The sequence below is a fragment of the Notamacropus eugenii genome, chromosome 1, assembly GCF_028372415.1.
Source record: "Notamacropus eugenii isolate mMacEug1 chromosome 1, mMacEug1.pri_v2, whole genome shotgun sequence".
NCBI classification, from domain to species: Eukaryota; Metazoa; Chordata; class Mammalia; order Diprotodontia; family Macropodidae; genus Notamacropus; species Notamacropus eugenii.
The window spans coordinates 570,035,748-570,055,355 of NC_092872.1; the positions used below are offsets into that span (position 1 = coordinate 570,035,748).

The 19,608-nt window shown below is 35.0% G+C and overlaps 1 protein-coding gene and 1 pseudogene across 1 annotated transcript in view; both read right to left on the bottom strand.

The window, feature by feature from the left end:
* Positions 1 to 19,608, bottom strand: part of CSMD1 (CUB and Sushi multiple domains 1) — a 2,598,423-nt gene that overhangs the window by 172,199 nt on the left and 2,406,616 nt on the right. The window contains exon 50 of the mRNA XM_072634370.1: positions 8,775 to 8,960. Coding sequence (XP_072490471.1) covers positions 8,775 to 8,960 — 186 coding nt within the window. The remainder of the gene's footprint in view (positions 1 to 8,774; positions 8,961 to 19,608) is intronic.
* On the bottom strand, positions 12,208 to 15,007 carry LOC140529763 (SRR1-like protein; annotated as a pseudogene).

Consider the following 19,608-nt stretch of genomic DNA (forward strand, 5'->3'; position numbering starts at 1 on the left):
CCTTTATTCAAGTTCTTTTTGTTTCCTTATTTATTTTTTATTTTCCTTTATTCCTCTGCATCCTTTTGACTCCAGACTTCTTTCTCCACCACTCCCTAGCAGTCTTCTTATCCTGAAAGATGTCTTCCCCACCATGCTTCAGCAGTCACATCACTCCAAAAGCCTCTTTTGTCATCATGTTCCAGCAGCCTTCTCATGTCAGAAGAACTCCTATGTCCCTCTGTAGTTCCTTCCTCTTCTTGGTCATTTCCCGCCCAAGAGCCTCTGTATAATCAGAACCCTAGGCCATCCATATTCACTCCTTCATTCTTATATGGGACCTTCTCCTGACTTTGGAGACTTCTTTCTCCACCATGTACCTTCTCACCCTTTTCAGCTTTATTGCATGTGTTGTCTTTTCCTATAAGACTTCAAGCTCCTAAGGCAGGGGTCTTTCTTTTTATTATTATATCATCAGTGTTTAGTGCAGTGTTTGGCACATAAACAATAAATGCTTGTCTTGACCTGTTATATTTTTCAACCTGCTCACACTCACAACTTTCCTTTCTATTGTCTTTTGAATAATACCCATTTTTAACTCGTCAGATAACATAAAGTTCCATGACTTACATATGTCACTTCATTGTTTATTGCCAGTGGCTATCACAATAGCTGGAATTTGTTCTTTAATAATAATGATAATAATAATAACTCATCATTTATATAAGGCTCTTTAAGATTTTTAAAAGTCTTTGTAAACATTATCTCATATTATCCTATAAACAACCGGGAAATAGATACCTTTATTATCTCCATTTAACAGTGGGAAAGGGAAAGTAAATAAGCATTTTTATACTGGTATTTTGATATATACTGGTTATACCAGATACCATGTTAACCCCTTAATAAATAGCTTTTCCTCTTAACAATGTTCGGAGGTAGGTGCTATTATTGTCACTATTTTACAGTTGAGGAAATTGAAGCAAACAATGTTTAAGTGACTTGTCCAGTGACTTGTCTAATAAGCATCTAAGGTTGAATTTGAACTCAATCCTTCTTAACTCCAGGTCCAGGACTCTATCTGTTGCGCTACCAAGTTGCCTTTTAATGATTGATTAAAAATGCTTATGAATTTATATCTAAGAGGTCATTCATTTTCTGGGAAAGCAGGGCCTAGATAGTCTCTGAGATCTATTCCAACTTATCGACACTGATTTTTATCATTATGATCACGTAAGTATTAAATAGCAATGAATACAAGATTTTTCACTCCAATACCCTAAATATTCTTAACTATACTGTTCTTAACAATACTGTTCTTAAACAGTATTAAAAGTGATGTCTTTTCAAAGTTAAGTGAAAAAAAGTTGTATTCTGCCAATAGCAAAAATTGAGCATAGGTAACAATAACAAGCTTTAGAAGTATTTATTCATTCTGTCTGCTGAACAGAGTTGTAGAATATACTCTAGACAGTCCACAATGTTCAGAGTTCATTTGGTAGGATCATGTTAAAGGGAAACCTTAAAATCAGGCCCTTTTAATATTCTATTAACCAATACTCTTTGAATAAGTTCCAAAAGAGCATTATATTAAATTCACAGTATATTGAATAAAATTCAAAGTTCTTATGGGCTTTTCTTACATTATTAATCATTATAAGGTAACTTGAAAGCAAAAACAAACATATCAATAAGCTATTATGGTCTCATGTTAAGTAAGAAGTTGACTATTTGAATCTGACTTTCCTCTAAATACAATGTATATAATGTATATCTATTCATCATCATGTCATACCATTAAATTCAGGACATTAATACCAATGACCCTCCCTTGTTTCATTATGTAACCAACATGAATCAGTTCTTCAATGATCCAAAACTAGTCTAAGTAAATAATTAAAATGAAAAGAAATGAGCCTCAAACTTCAGCCTCAGGGATGTATATTACTAGAGAGAGTGTGCAAACCTCACCGCATTTATTTATCATAGCCTTCATTTTAGCAAACCTAAGGAGAGAATGAGCTAATACATTTACCATTTACATTTGTGTGGGGCATTTGCTATTTATCAAAGCTGAAATGCTTCCTCTCTAGAGAGCAAAAGTATTTATCTACTGACCTCCTTATAGTTCAAGGAACATAGAATTGTCTCATTTTACCCATATCACCCAAAAGGCTTGGTTTCTGGAAGAATATATCTTAAAAGATAATGGGTGACTGAATCATCAACATAATGTAAGGATACTTTTATTATTATTCATATTTCCTCTAATTTAGAACCCCAGAATGTTCAGAATGTTAGAACTTTAAGGGATCTTAGAGATCATCTAGTTCAACCCTCTTAATTCCTTTCATTATATTTTTCTCTCAGTAAAACAAATTTTTAAAAAAAGTTAATGGACATTCAAGTTTTTAAATTCCAAGGAATTTTCATCTTGTGATATCTACATACCCTAAAGTTACTTAGGCTTTGGAGGAATGAGTCTTCTAAAGTAGGGAGGAAAAAATGACATTTATTTGTTTTCAAATGTTAGAATCAAGGTTTTTTTAAAAAAAATTATCTTTTATAAGATTTATTTTTAGTTTTCAACATTCACTTCCACAAGATTTTGTGTTCCAAATTTTTTCCCCATCTGTCCACTATCCCCACCCCAAGATAGTGTGCATTATGATTATCCCTTACCCCAATCTGCCATCCCTTCTATCACTCCCTCCACCTCCTTCTTTTATCCCTTTCTCTTCTACTTTCCTATAGGGTAAGATAGATTTTTCTGCCTCAAGGCCTGTATATTTTATTTCTCAGTTGCATGTAAAAACAATTTTAACATTCATTTTTAAAACTTCAAGTTCCAAATTCTCTCCCTTCTTCCCTCCCCACTTACTCTCGTTGAGAAGGCAAGCAATTTGTGAATCAAGCTTTCTATTACTACTGACTGAAGTGATGATTTCTAAGTGTAACTGGCACTAAATAAAACAGAGAAAATGGGGGAAAGGAGAAGTACTTTCAAAATTTAAACACTTTTAAATTGCTAAATAATCAATTTTCACAACTTTCTGTATTCAAATTATTCACTTACTTACTTCAGTGACTTAAAAACTTGTACTTTATATGCAAGAAAGTTTTCTGGTTATTAAATATCTCTTGGCCTTCAATCTAAATGTTTGTTTTTAAACTTGAATTTTATAAAGAAAAGATGAAAATGACAGAAAAATATATAATACCAAATATCTAATTACCTATTACTTACTAATCCCTCTTAAAAATACTAATAATATCCTTGCATTCCTACACTTAAGATTTTTATTCTTCATAGAGTAGAGCTGAACCACACCCTAAGTCCCCACCCAGAGAATTTACCTTGTAAAGGAATGTAGCCTGATCTGGATCTCAGCACCTAATGTCCTTGTCCTATTCATTTACATTTATGGCAAGTTAAATCATGAAAGGCAAATTAACCAGAATGAGTGAGTATTGCCAGATTGCCAAAGGTGACTGGGGTCTCCTGATCAGGCCCCTCTATCTTATTTGATCCTCCTTCCCTTTTTCTGCTAAAAGTATAAAAGTTTTTTCTGTAAGTTTCCCTATTGGACATCAGTGTGTTTAGATGTGGGTGACCCCAAGGTCTCTGGCTTAGGATTCTGTTATCTCTATTAAAGGATCTTTATTCCTCCATTTATGAGTTTGATTTATTTCAGGACTTGACAAAAATAACATACATATTCGGTCAATTTATATAACCTATAAAATTCAGTAAAATCTATAGAAAAAATATTCACTCATCTTCAACTGAAGTAACAACTTCCAATACAGATAAATGGTACACGATGTATTTGACTTCAGGCTATATGATATGGACGCTAGACTCTCCATGATTTCACTAGTATAGAAAGTCCTCATCTCTTTCCATTGGAGTAGATCAGCCACTTTTCTATGATTTATAGTCTTAGTGATACTGAGAAGGTAAGAGGATCCACAAAGTGGGACCCATCATTACTGTCTAGTATGGGTTAGACATAAGACTGGATTTCAAATCTCCCTGACTCCTGAGAATTACAAAACACTTCTTATTTAGAGAAATAAGTCTAGATCAGTGAGAAACTTTATGCCAACAATACTGTTTCTAATAATAAAGTAACTCCAGTGAATGAATACCTATTAATGAAAGCAGTAATTAGCAACTTAGCTGAAATCAAGACAACAGACATTACTATCAAGTAAGAAATTAAAAGAATTAATTTAATTTTAGTTCTATTGTACTTTCATTGGCAAATATATTCCTAGAATTCTAGCTACCAGCAATAGGTCAAAGAATGCACCTTTAGAATAAAGATTAGTAGAATTTGAAAAGTCTCTTTACTGAGACAAAATATAAGTCCTGTTGAGCTCTTAGGCATTAGGTGGGTCATTTCAGAATCTTGACAATGTGAGTCAACCACATCTTTCAGAAATATTTACACAGGATGATTTTAAAAAACAGGGAAATTTATCTCAGGACTGAGCTGGTCAAAGTCTCCTGAAAAAAATGTTCCATATGACTGAACCATCATTTTGAATGAGTGAATACATTATCCTTGCTTCCTTTAAAGATAGATGATCTTAGAACAAATAGGGCAATTTGTTTTCTATTCTTAGCTGGCATATAAGTAGTTGTTCTTTTTCGAGATGGAAACATATAGTGATTTATTTTAAATAGACTTTTCTCCAGTTAGATGACAGTCCAAAAAACATCAACATTCTATTTTCTTAGAGTCATTAAAAATTTCTTGACACATGTGGTATGGTGAAATATGTAGTATGGTACAGTGGAAAGAACCTTGGAATTAGAATCCAGAGGTTTATATTTGCATCCTGGTTCTGACACTACTAGATGGGTGACCAAACTAAGTTGTTTTACATCTCTGACCTCAGTTTCAGAATGAAGAATTCAATCTTCACAATTCCTGAAGTTAAAAATTCCTTCCAACTTTAACTTGGTATGATTCTTTATGTAATGATGAACTAGTGTTCCCTGCCCCTTGCCCCTTACCAAACTGGATCCCTCTCCTGATTTCCCTATTTCTACAAATGTTAGCTTCATTCTGCAAATCACTGATGCTTAAAACCTTAGTCATCCAAAATTTAGTACCAATCTGTCTTTCCAACCTTTTTTTTGCATAAATATAATTCACATACTTTGTATTACATACATACATATGACTACATGCTGTAGTCAAACTAGACTATTTGGTGTTCCCTAAATGTAGGCGCTTATTTCTGTATCCACATATCTTTGTTCATGCCAATCTACCCTTTTCTTTTTTGCACAACTCTGCTTAATCTTGACCATGTTTAAAGACCCAGTTCAAATGCAACATTTAATGTGAAACTTTTCTTGATCCTCCTTCACAGAAGTTATCTTATTTTCCTCTACAACCCTACAACACTTTGTTCATGCTTCTTGGAAAGTGCTGACTTATGATGATTGCAGTGATTGTGGGTTCAATTTATATGATTCACTATGCAATTAGCAGGAGCCTAGCAGATTCAGTCAGTCAATCAATCAGCAAGCAATAATTAAGAATTTGTTATTTGCCAGGCATTGCGCTGAGTGTTGGGAATACAAAGAAAGGGAAAATAGCAGTCCCTGCCCTCAAACAACTCACATTCTAATATGGGAGACAACACGTAAATATGTAGGTACAGAGAAGATGCACATAGGGTACATGAAAGTTCTAGTAGGAATAAGGTGGGGAAGGCATCCCACAGAAGGTCAGATTTGAGCTGAGTTTTGAAGGAAGCCATAAGGCAAAAATAAGGAGGACAAGCTGTGCAAAGACACAGAGAAGGCAGATGGTACATTTTATGTGAGAAATATCAAGTAATGCAGTGTAGAAGAATCATTGGGTATTTGGAGGCAAGCAGTGTCAGAAAATGAGAAGGGATCAGGTTTTAAATGGTTTTAAATGTATATTTGATCCTGTTGATAATAGGGGGTCATTTGAGCTTATAGAGTTGTGGGGTGGCATGTTCTGACCTGAGATTTAGGTAAATCATTTTGGCAGCTGAGTAGAGAATGAGTTGAAGTGAAGAGAAACTTAAGGCAAGAAGTCCAACCAGAAGGCTACTTTAATAATCCAGGCATGAGGTGATGAAGGATTTTGCCAGTATGAATAGAGAGAAGGGAAGTAAATGGAATAGATATGAAGTTGGAAACAATGTCTCAACAACAGATTGGATATACAGAGTGAATGAGTGTGAATAGTAAAGGATGAAACCAAGGTTTTGAGCTTGGATGATTGAGAGGATGGTCATATATTTGACGATAATAGGAAAACTGGGAAGAAGAGAACTGCATTCTGCTTTATACTTCCCAACTTTATAGCTCCCTAATCCACTTTCAAAGTCTCCCAAATTCACTCCCACAACCTTCTTTTCTTAAGCAGGAATTAATCTCATCTATTATGTTACTGGGAAGACTGAGTACGTTTATAAGCCTTTTTTGAACCCCCCCTTAATATTAGCATCTTTTCTGATTATTATTAATTTATCCTGTATGTATGTATGTATTGTTTGTACAGAATTTTTTGCATGTTGTCTCCCCTTTAGAACACAAGCTCTTTAAGGGTAGGCACTGTGTTTTACGTGTCTTTATATCCTCAAGTGCTTCAGTACAGTGCCTGGCACACAGTAGGCTCTTAATAAATGCTTGTTGATTTGACTTAACTTAATTTACAGGGAGGTCTGTCATCAGTACCTGCCACTCCCTGTCCTCAAACACATAGCTCAAAACATTTCTATGCTTTCACCCACCCTCCTCTTTCCACTTTTAGGGGAAGAGATCACCCTTTTCTTAGCACCGCAAACTCCTAAGTTTGTGCTCTCAATCACATTCCTTCTCTCCTCCAAGGAGCTTGCTCTATCAATCTCTTTCTCTCATCTTGAAGATTTCCTCCATTACTGGTTATAAACCTGAATTGAAGAGATGTTAAGTGACTTATCCAGTGTCATACAACTACTAATTACCATCCCCTCAATTCTCATAGTATATTTCTCCTATCCTTTACTGCCATTTTTTTTTAAAGTCTACACACGTTTGCTCCACTTTCTCACCATCTAATCATTCTTCAGTGCTTTGAAATTTGACTTCTAACCTTTCTCCTCCAGCTACTGAAACTGCTGTCTCCCATAACCACTAAGTTGTCATGAGCATGTTTCTCAGTGTTCAAGTTGACTGTACCACTAATCACCCCCTTTTTCTTGGGTAGTCTCGGCTCCTTTGGGTAATATTATTCTCTCCTAGTTTTTCTGTTACATGACTTACTGTCCATAGTTTCTTTTTGTTAATTCATCATTTTGGGTCTTCTCTTTGTAAACACTCTCCCTGCAAGATCCCATCTTCTCCTATGGCTCTAACTATAAGTGTAGTTCTCAAATCTCTATCTCCAGCTTCCAGATTTATCTTATTCACTCTATTATTAACTGCCTGTTTAACATCATTGCATGGATATCCTGCTGGCACCTTCAAATCACCATGTTTAAAACTATATTCAGTCTCAGTATATATTTCTGATTTCTGTTGATTTCATCATTATCCTCCCAGTTGCTCTGATCAATAACTTTGGAATCATTTTTTATTCTTCCCCCTCTCTCTTTCCATACATTGAATCACTTACTCCTGTTGATTTCACATTTGCAATATCATTATCTATCCCTATTTACATCAATTCTTGTCTCTCCATAGTACTACCACCTTAATTTTTTTTAGTCTGAGGTATTGTTGTAGCCTCCTAATTGGTCTCTCTGTGTCCATGCTCATCAATCTCTAATCTATCTTTCAAAAAGCTGACAAAATAATTTTCCTACTGCAGAAACTTAACAATGTCACTTACCTCATCAAAAAAATCATTAGCTCCCTACTGCCTATGAGATAAAATAAAAATTCCTTCATTCCTATTACCTCTAGGATCATATATAAATTCTTCTGCTTTGCATGCAAATGTCTTCACAACGTGATCTTTCTTACTTGTATAAGTCTTTTTATTTATTCTTATTCTTTCATTTCTTCCCTCTATTCTCTATACTCTATAATCTGGCCATACTAGCCTTCTTACTGGCTTGTTCTGTATAGATGACTCATCATCATTCCTTTCAATGTCTTTGTATCAGTTGTCTAGCACATCTGGAATTCACCCCTTCTTTACCTCTGTCTCTGAAAACTCTGGTTTCCTTCAGGATTTAGCTTAAGTATTATCATCCATATAAATATTTCTTGATCACCCAGCTGCTTCCTATAATTATACTCATTTTTATATATTCTGTATTCCCTTATATATGATCATATTTCTTCCTCATTTGAATGTAAATTCTTTGAGAGCAAATACTATATTTCATTCTTTGGTTTTTTTGGGGAGGTGCATCTCCACCTCTTAGAATATATTATCTCTGGTATATAATTAGCATTTGTTAAATGCTTTTTGCTTGATGGATTGATTCTTCTTCCATACTATGTTTCAAATCTACCAATTTCATATTTATTTCATATAATTCCCTTTCATGTACTCTTTATTCCAGTCAAAGAATAAATGAGGTACAGCACAATATAATATAACAAACATAAGCACTCACCATGTACACAGCATTATGATACAGGGTACTTTGTTCAGAGACTATTGGTTTCATTCTAATGTTAACAAGATCTATGACTCCAAGGTCTTACGGTGTACTATGGAACTTTCAGACATTAGAATTTAAATGTCCCATGAATAATTTTCCTAACTGAACCTGGAAAGATGGACTAAAAATACTTGAACACTTACGTTTACAGGTGGGCGGCTTTCCTTTGTTACTCCACAATCCATCTTCTTGACAAGTTGCTGTTCCTTGTTGACTAGATTCTAGCTTGAAGCCTTCATTACATTCATAATTCACTTTACTGTCCAAAGTGAACTCATTACCCATAAAAGATCCATTTCCAGGAGATTCTGGAATGCCACAGGAAACAGCTGAAAATAAGAAAAACAATCTGGCTCATTCATATGCTATCAAAATATATTTATATTTCATGATTCTTTCTACTTTAAAAACTTATGAGGAAAGGACTTTGAGAAACTTAAAGAAATTTATATTATTATTATTCCTAATATTTTCCCTGGATAATTGACAAGAGAGCTATCCACATTATCAAATAACTATACACTAAGCTGAGAATTCCTAGAAGCTTCCTAGAGATTAAAGTGAATATTTTAAATATTGACTTTCCCTTAATCCAAATTTGGGTGACTGCTTTTAACATATACCCAACCAAATCTTAAAGGCTTAAAGTCATTTTAGTGATCATTTTATCCAAACTCTTCCTTCTATAAGTGGAAAAAGGAGGCCCAGAGAGATTGAGTGACTTTTCCAAAATTCTGTTGCTTAGTTTCAAGTACAGTTTTGTAATAGGTGCTAAGAAATGACTAATGCCAGTACCCAAATATGAGGAAACTTAAGCACAATGAAATAAATAGGATGAGGAAAACAAAGATTACAACAAAGATAAAAAAGCAAAGAAAAGAAAGAAATGCAATTGTGTACTCATAAGGACTACAATGAAGAAGAGATGAGAACATACACATCCCTCCTTTAAGAGATAGGAGACTACAATATAGGGCTATGCATATACTTTGAATATCAGACTTGGTTGATGTGTTGATTAGTTTTGCTGAAATATATATATGGGGAGGTGCATGCACATGTGCACACACAAATATACATGTTGTTGTTTTGGTTTAAATGATGGCTGCCTTGGTAGATGATGTACATAACTAGAAAGGAAAGAGATATAAAAACAATGTATCAATAAGCTCAGAGTTTGTACACCTTAGGGGGCTGGGGGAGGATTTAGGCCAATGATCTCATTAGTAAGGGGAACTATCAGTGTGGACAATATCTCTGCAAATGCATATGCACAGTGTGTATGTGTATGCACAGTGTGTATGTGTATGTGTATGTATATAATATGTGCATATGTATATATGTGTGTAGGTATACTATAACTATATGAAAATTCTTATTTTTCAAGGAAACAAATTTAAATATAATGGAAAGTTCAATTTGCATAGATTATACATATATATGCATGTATGTATGTGTATTTATTTATATACATTGATTGAGGGAGTTTTCATAGTAAGAATTCCCTACAGTGATGAAAACAAAGGTTCTAATAAATACACAAACACACACACTAACACACGCACACATACACACACACACACACACACACACACACTCTTCCACATACCCATATATAAGGGTACCCTCTCCGTGTACCTAGAATGCTATCTTTTGTAAAAAAGAATTAAAAAAAAAAAAAGCGAAGTTCAGCAAAATTAAGCAAGACATCAATTGATCCTGATACTAAATGAGATGTACACATTTTATACTGTAGCATCATTTCAAAGAGGGAAGGGTCATAGATTATTAATCTCTTCTTTCATGGTGCTTACACAGTGCCTGGCCCATAGCAAGTCCTTAATAAATACTGATTGACTTCTTGATGTGATTTCTTTGTAGCCAATCTTGTTCTTTAAAATTACACATTACCATTTTTCCCTCCTTTTCATTTATATAGTTATAGTCATCGTATGATTTTTTTCTTATCTCTATTCAATTTTGCATCAATTAACATGTCTTCCTAAGTTTCTCTGTATTCTTCATATTCATTATATGTCAGAACTTAAAGTAATCTGAAAAGTAGATTTGTGCATATATGTGCATACTTTTATACATGTATGTACATGCATACATATATATATATACAATATCTGCATCTGTGTGTATGTGAATACATGTGCACATACACAGCTTACATATAAAATTATGTCTATATATTATACATATAGATAGGTACAATATACATATTCTACATATTATACAATATGTACACATATTATACACATACTATATCCCAACTTGTTCCTTACAATAACAATAGCTCACTATATAGAGCAATTGTTTTATAATTAGGATTTTTTATTAAACTTAACCTTAAGATAAAACATAACTTTCTGTATTTGCTCCTTCTCTGAAGCACTTATTTGTCTCCACATGTATTTCTTGTCACTGTTCATTCACAGGGACCTACATGAAGCCATGCAGGAGTGCCATAAAATTGAGAACGTGGCCTAAAAGGGTATAGAGTCGTATCCATGAACTTCAAAGACCTTATTCAAACAAAGGCTGAAGAACTAAAATTGCTTTCATGCCTGTTACTGGGGAAAGGTATGAAAGAAAATACACCTCTTAGTGGATTGTGGTTTACATTGATAGGAAGACTGTGCAGCAAGAGATTTTGGTGCCAAAGTGTCTCCAAGTTTGGCTGATATGGCAAAGTAGGGCATAGCTTCTGTTAAAAAGGGGGTGGGGGGGAAATGTGTTGAAGACTTACACAAGAGAAAAGTGAACTGAATTGACAGTGAGTATGGAGATTCAGATCACATCCAGACCAGGTCCTGGGGGAAGAGCTGTCTCCTTCCTTTCTATAATGATCCAAATGTAACAGCTACAGTAGCCTGAGGTCACAATACACTCATCTAATTAAGCAATGAGGGTGGGCACAACCTGAGGATGTGTGGCTGCTACATCATGACCAGTTTAGAAAGCTCATGTGTCCTGCTAACCTCTAGCTTCCAAGAATTTGCCTATCCAGGCTCCACCCCGTTCATGAGTAGGAGGAGAGAAATAAAAACATACCTCTTATCTACAATGATACAACCCCCAAAATATCAGCAGCACAGTTTAATCACAGGGCCTTCCTAATTGTCTTTCAAATGTTTCTTTGTCCTTCTGGTCCAAATGCTACTTTCTATCATGCTGAAGGAAATGCTAAGAATTTATTTCCAAGAGCGGTTTATAAATATTTTCAACATATTCCCAGTTGGAAAAGTTTGGCATGTCACAAGATGCCTTTTCCTAAATTCTCCCAGCAAGGGTCCATTTGGATAAAAGAAACAAGGAATTCTTTGAAATCATCCAAAGTAGTAGCCAGTTTTTGCTTTCTGGTGAAAGAGATGCTCTGCCATAGTTCATCCAGTTTGGTCTTGGTGTGTAGAGTGTGTATGGCCTCCAGAGCTTACAGGGGGCTGCCTAAGGAACTGAGGTCAGTGTCCCTCAGTCAATGTGAGTCTGAGGCAAGACTTAAGGCCAGGTCTTCCTAACTTTGTGCTTCTGCCCACTATGCCATAATGACAAATTAATGTCATTGTTCATTTAATGGTATCCAAGGAAGGGCTAAGTTGACTTATTCTGGTCTCTGATGATTTCCAGTTTCCTCATCTTCTGAATAATCTTGCTCTTCTTGCAACATCCATAGTTCATCCAAGAACTCTTTTACAGGGAAACTATGGATGGTGGTATCATTATACATTTCTGTATATTGTAATATATGAGGAAATTCAATCTCTGCTTTTACTCTTAAAATCTTTGCCCCCTCCCAAGGAAATCTTGTTAATAACTTTACTTCAGTTCCTTTGAAACTATTTCCAATGGTCATCACCTTGGAAAGGGAGTTGACTGACCAGTTTCTTCATAACAAATTGTTATGCAAAATTGTTTCACAATAGATCACATAAAAATTGGTGAGTTCACCAAAAATACTGTTTTCCTGAGAACAATAAGACTGAAGGCATTAAGAACTGAAATTTCAAGTTCATATTAAACAGAAGATTAAACACACAGCAGTGACTTCTGGGAAACTTTTCCAGAAAGAGAAGTAAAAATGCAAGTTGATTGGGGACTATGACTCATGAAGCAAACTTCCCAGTTCTACAGGAAACACACTTAAAATGACTCATGCTGTTCAATGGGTCTTTCCTCAAGTAGGAATTGAGTGCCTCAACTGTTTGCTGTGATGATTCCAGATAGAGGTGTTCCAGGACTTCTGAAACGGGCTCTGTAGTTCCGTGTAGTTGTTCCAGAGATTTAATAAAATGCTTCTGGATTAATTCCTTATCAAATACCGGAAAATATAAATTAGCAGGTCCAGTAGATGGGAGGCCCTGGGTTTGAATCCTGTCTCTACACCTGGTTCCCAGTGTGCCTTCAGATGAATCCCTGCCCTGGTCCACAGGGCCTCAGTTTCCTCCTCTGTAAGCAGTCTCCACCACTCTAAGTTTTCCTCCTCTCCTTCTCTGGTAACTGGGGGCCAAAACCAGGAGATGCCAGACCCCAGGGGAAGATACATGCAGGGACTCCTTGTGCTCACCAGCTGCTGTCCACGATGACATCCCATAGAGCATATAAGACTTTACAACAACTTACTTTCCAATAGCCATGCAAAGTAGGTAACGAAGACATTATGATACACAATGGACATAAGAAAGACCTGCATCACAGGGAACTACAATAATTTTCCCTTTGTACTCCTGGTCCAGTGCTCTTCCCATGATACCTCATGGTCTCTTGTTTAAGAGCATGTACAGTAGATGGAAAAATAAATATATAGACCCATTAGTAAAACTGAATGTTCAAAATATTCACCTTTAATTTTTCTGACTTTCTTTTGTTTAAAAACAGTGATTGGTGAACATATGCAAATTTTTCATCTTGCTCTTAGTTAGAAAGTATTCAATGTAGGCAATTTCTTCTTGGATAATGCTGCTTTGAGCTTGCATTGTTACAATATTTTCAGTTTTTTCCTCATCAGTTTCCTTCAGATAATCATTTGTTCAAGCTCACAAACCTTAATTTCTCTTCCACTCACTGAAGCAAGTCTAACATTCAGCTCCCATTTAATTCTCTTAGGTGGTGAGCATGAAACCAAGTGACACTTCTCTGACAGGTTAATTGGAAAAGATGGAATTTTAGAAATATATACAAAGTCTTTCCCAATAAGGTTTTAATGATGTTCTTAATGTTGTTCTTTAAAATTGCTCCCTGCTTTTCCAGGGGACTCAATACTAAAATCAAAAAAAAAATTTACCTTTTGTCAAAAGAGATTCTTGGTAGAAAGAAGAGAAAGAATATTTGAGGTCTGCTTATCAACCAGGAACACCGTAATTGTTACAACTATTTTTTACATGAGATAAAATAAACAATTCAATTCCAGAAACATTTATTTAAATATTCCTTTATGATACATGCTGGGGATGTAGAAAACTAAGTGGCATGGTGGAGAGAGGGCTGGCCTCTGAGTCGAGAAGAACTGTGTTTGAATCATGCTTCAGGGATGTGTTAGCTGTGTCACTTATCTTTTCAACCTGTTTTCCCATTTCTACAATGGGGATAATATTGCCTAAGAGTGTTATCAGGCTCAAATGAGACTGTATATACATATGTATATATATATATAATCATAAAGAACTATATAAATGCAGCATACAAAGACAAAATTCAGTCAATCAAAGAGCATTTGTTAAGTATCTACCATGACCCAGGCACCTAGGCTCTGAGGAAACAGAGAGAAACTAAATAGACCTCAATTAATTGACATTCTATGGGGTATAGTAGCAGGGTACAAGTCAAGGTGCAATATGAAAGCAAGTTAATAAAAGTAATATAAAAGAATAGACAGAGAGAGATTGCAAATCAAAAGGAAGTCTAGAAAAGGTCTTCCCCTCCTATTCAGATTTCTTATAGCACTTTGTCATCTGAAACTCTCTTTTAAACCTCATCATCCCTCTTATCCTACATATTTTGTAAAATAGTTACTTTTCGATGTTTTTCTTTACCCTATTAGATTGTAAGCTCCTTAAAAGCAGGGTCTGTGTAGCATCTGTTTGTATTTCTAACATTGTATTTATTGAATATTTTTTTCCTCACCGTATGGACACAATATGTTCACTTTTTTTAAAATGTCCTTCAAACAAAAATCTGCAGGAGTGTGAAATTTAGTGGGCTAGTAAAAGGACAGAATAACCACAGAACTAGTCCAACAATGTCATGCTGGAAAAGAGGGGTAAGGACTCTTCAAAGAATACGATCAGACTTCAGGACCTTGGGGAAGGAGGTGAAGAAAGGGATCATCACTGCAATGTGATCTGGAGTGATTTACCAGAGGTGGTGGCAACATATTCGAATCCATTCATTTTACATATATGATAACTTAGGCCTAGAGAGTTTTAGTGGCTTACCTAAAGTCACACAAGTGATATCAGAAGCAAGATTTGAACCTAGGCCCTCCAATTCTAGAGTCAGCATTCCTTCTGTTGGATCATGCTGCCTCTCACTAATGCCTGTTACACAAATCCTCTTCACCTCATCCTTGGGTAACTACAAGCATCCCCTCATTGACATTCCTGACTTTGCTGTCTCTCTGTCTCCCATTCAATACATTCAGCATTCCACTGCTGGATTAGTTTCTTCAAACCATTTTCATTATGAAACTTCTCTGTGTGAAACCAACCAACCACAAAACAAACAAACATCAGTAACAACAACAGCAACAAAAAAAGACAAAGAGAAAAACTTCAATAGTATCTTGTTCGTATCTTATTAACTTATTGAGCTTCTATTGAGCCTAAGAGGAAATAAGTGGTCAATTTGTTATTTAAAGATTAAACTGTCAGGATGGACAAGAGAAATGGAACACATGAGCCAGTTTCTTTAAAGCCCTATTTATCACTTGTGCCTGAGAAACCACCACATTTGAACTTTAATACTTCAGCCTCCAAAGTGCACTTAAGCGAGTAAAGTTCTTCAGTCAACCAGAATTCATTACGTCTACTTGGTGCTAGGTCTTGTGCTAATTTCAGAGACATAAAGTAAAGGAAAACAATAAATATAACTACCACCTCCAACAATACTCCCAAAACACTACCTCTGTCCGTGCCTTAAAAGAATTTATATTCTAATGAGAAAAAACTACATAAGCATGAGATATACACATGCTATTTTCAGAGTAGACAGAAGGTGATAACAGGAGGGATATGAAAGGGGAGGCTAGACTAGACCATAAACATACAGTATAAATACCCATCGTAAGTGGCACAAGTTTAAAAATTATGGAGGGGTCATTTTAGAAAATATATCAAGGAGGGAAAGGTACAAAGAAAATAGAAAAATAAAAGCACAGCTGATAATATGACACAAAAGAAGATTGTCTGGGGAAAATATCAGCAACTACCAACCATTATACATATTTTCTGATCATTTCTAAAATCTTTATGTGAGTGATCTGCAATGTATTAAGAACACCCCTGAGGAAAATATCAGTAAAAAAGAAGTATGTTTTTGAAAACAGTTTTCTATGGCATGTTACATCTTTATAATCACAGGATTGAAGGAAAAGTCAAGATCCCTGTGTTTATTATTTGTTGATTACAATCCCTTTCTCTTCCTCAGCCAGGGCCTGAAAGCCTTTTCTTCAAGTACAGGAAACTGCATATGTCAACATCATATAAAAATTGCTTAAAACTCTATTTAAACAGAAATGTATTCCCATACCCTGAGGGCTTTTATTATCATCGTTCCTCCCCTTTCATTTCCTTTTAATTTAGGGAAAGTAAGCGGCACCCAGGCTTAACAGCTTTCTGATTATTTACTTCCAAGTAAGTCTAAGATTAGAAGAGGAATACTTGACAAATCTCCCCTTTCTTATGGAAGATGTACTATGCAAACTTCAAATAGAAGATAAAATAAAGAGCTAGAAAAGACATCCTTAGAGATCATTTTGTCCAATGTATTTTTCATTTTGTAGATAAAGAATGTGAGCCTCAAAAAAAGTTAAATCTATTGTCTAAGGTTACATGGATAATTGGCATATAGGAGGCATTTGATTGCTTGATGGAACCCTAATCTTCTGGATGCAAATCCTGTGTCATGCTGGTGAGGCCCTCCAAAAGCTCCTGTTTGCAGATGATATTATGTAAAAACAAGGACACATCAGGACTTCCTTAGTGAGATCCACTGAACCATAATCAAAAGAATTTGGCCAAAGAGTAAGTCATACAGGAAAAATTAAGAAGATGAAAAAAACACCTATTCTCCTGACTATGACATATAGTTGAATTTGTAACTGAATTCATACGTATATCTTAGGGATTGTAGGTGGAAAATAATTTGAACACAGAATTGAATATGAGTAAAAGAGCTGGACTGCATTTGGAAAACTGAATCATGATTTTCTGGAGAAGAAAATGGCTAACCACTCCAGTGTCTTTGCCAAGAGAATCCCAAATTGGGTTATGAAGCATCTGACACAACCGGAAAAAAAAAAAACAAAAAAAAAAACTGAATGAACACCACGATTTTAATGATCCCAAGTTTCTCCCTAAGAGAATTATCTAGAAATGAATAATATTTGCAAATCTTAGAACATGACAGTCTTCAAAGAATCAAAGTTGTAAGTGACCCAAAGGCAGTAGAGAAATGCATGATAGGTATAAATAGGCTGCAATGGTAATTTATAAAGAGAAATGGCATTAGGAATATTTTGGAGGAAAGTATGACTGGGAAAGGAATTGGGCTGGCTCTGTAGCATATACCTAGGTACAATAAAAAGGCCTCCAGAACATTGATTAGAATTTCTGTAAAGAGCTTATGGTAGTGGAAAAGATCTGAGAAAGTTTGTGATCCATATCAGTGTGATCCATATCCATGCTGATGAAATCACACTGTCACTATAATACTGGTTTATGAAGAAGTTCTAACAGTTTGAGCTACCTAACAATAGGATGAAATGCTTTATTAAATAGTGAGGCAGCTAGCAGGTGAAGTAGAATACTAAACTTAAATTTGAAAGACCAGAGTTCAAATCTAGTCTCAAAAGTGCTTAGTTATGCGACTTTATCCTAAATTTCCCTCAGCCTTAGTTTCCAGTTCTGTAAAATGGGGATAATAATAGCACCTAGCTGCCAATGTTGTAAAGATTAAATGAGATAATACTAATTAAACATTTTGCAAAGATTAATTTACTAAATAAATGTTAGCTATTATTATTAACATGATACTTTAGGAAGAAATAAAATGTAAACAATACCTATTATTATAACGATGATAAGGAACTCTCTTGCTGAAAGTGAGTAAATTGCCACAAATGAGAGGTAAATATTAAATTCCACAAATATCCTTCACTTACGCACTAAGCACTTAAAAGCTGAATGACAAATATTTATTTATTCTATTCAACAAGTATATATCAATTGTCTGTTGTACATAAGGTAGCATATTGGATTCAATCAATCAACAAGTATTTATTACTACTGTGTATCAGGCACTAGGATAGATGCTAATAATATATATAAAAAGAATGAAACAATCCCAATTGACTACGTTCTGGGTTTTTTTTTTAATTTTTATTGGTTTCTGTATTTGGCCTGAAATTGATTTCTCTTCTATAGGGAACTCTGAGTGTGGAAATTCTATCAATGTAGATAAGCAGTTCTCCACAACTCATGTTCTTTAGAACATCTGATTGCTTAAAACTTTTTAAAATACTCTACATGTATTATTTTATTTGAGCTTCAGAAACCCGCTGTGAAATAAGAACAACAGGTATTTTATCTGCTTTTGATAGATGAGGAAATTGTGCCTCAAAGAGTCTAAATGATTTGCCCCTGTTCCTACAATTAGGAAATTTCTGAGGCCAGAATTAAAGCTAGGTCTTCCTGACTACAAGTGTAGGACTATACCATGCAACATATTAAAGAACTGTCTGAGTCACTGAGAGATTAAAACATTTTCCTCTGTTCACATAGTTAGGAAGTATCAAAGATAGGACTTAAACTCAGATATGCCTGACTTCAAGGCATTAGGGATACATAAACTTAAACAAAAAAGCCCCTGGTCTTAAGGAGTTTATCTTCTATGGGGTTCATCAATGACATAAAAAAGACTCTTCCACGCTAGGTAAGAATTTGTACTGGATGACTTCATTGGTCTCTTCCCAATATGAGATTCATGAAGCTCAAAAGATGCTAGTAATGGTCACCTAAGACAAAAGATAGTTTTGGTTATATCACTGGGTAGAAGCATGTCATTTCCATATAGTACTTCACTGAGCTTGTCATACAGTGGCAACTTATAAATAAAAGTCTGATGACTGGGTGATGAAATGATTTAATATCTATTAGGGCTAGGTAGTACAGTGGATAGAACTCTGAACTCTAGACATTTACTAGCTGTGTGACTCTGGGAAAGTGTTTGTCTCAGTTTACTCATCTGTAAAATGAGATGGAGAAGAAAATGGCAAACCACTCTAGTATCTTAGCTAAGAAAACTCCAAATGGGGTCGCAAAGAGTCAAATATGACTGAAACTAAACAACAAAACAGAAAAAATATTCTTAGATGAATGACATAGTCATGTATCTAGAACCACACAAATGTATACATGAAGGGAAATGAAGCTGCTTTGAAAAATCATTTTGGCATTGTGATCCAGTTTACTGAGAGTCAAAAACAAAGGCTACAAAGAATACCATGCCAGAATACCTCATCAATTCAGTCAGTCAATCTAACTGAGTTTTGGAATGGAACATCACAGTTTTTTTCATGAATTAATTAGATATTTTGACATTATTTCTGCATTATCTCAGGTATAATCACTCCATCTACTAATTTCCTACTTATCTTTTAAAACCCAACTCAAATGCCATCCTCTTCAAAAAGCCTTCCCTGGTCCCTTACGTATATAACACTCTACCTATCTGAAATCATGTAATTCTTTCTCTGAA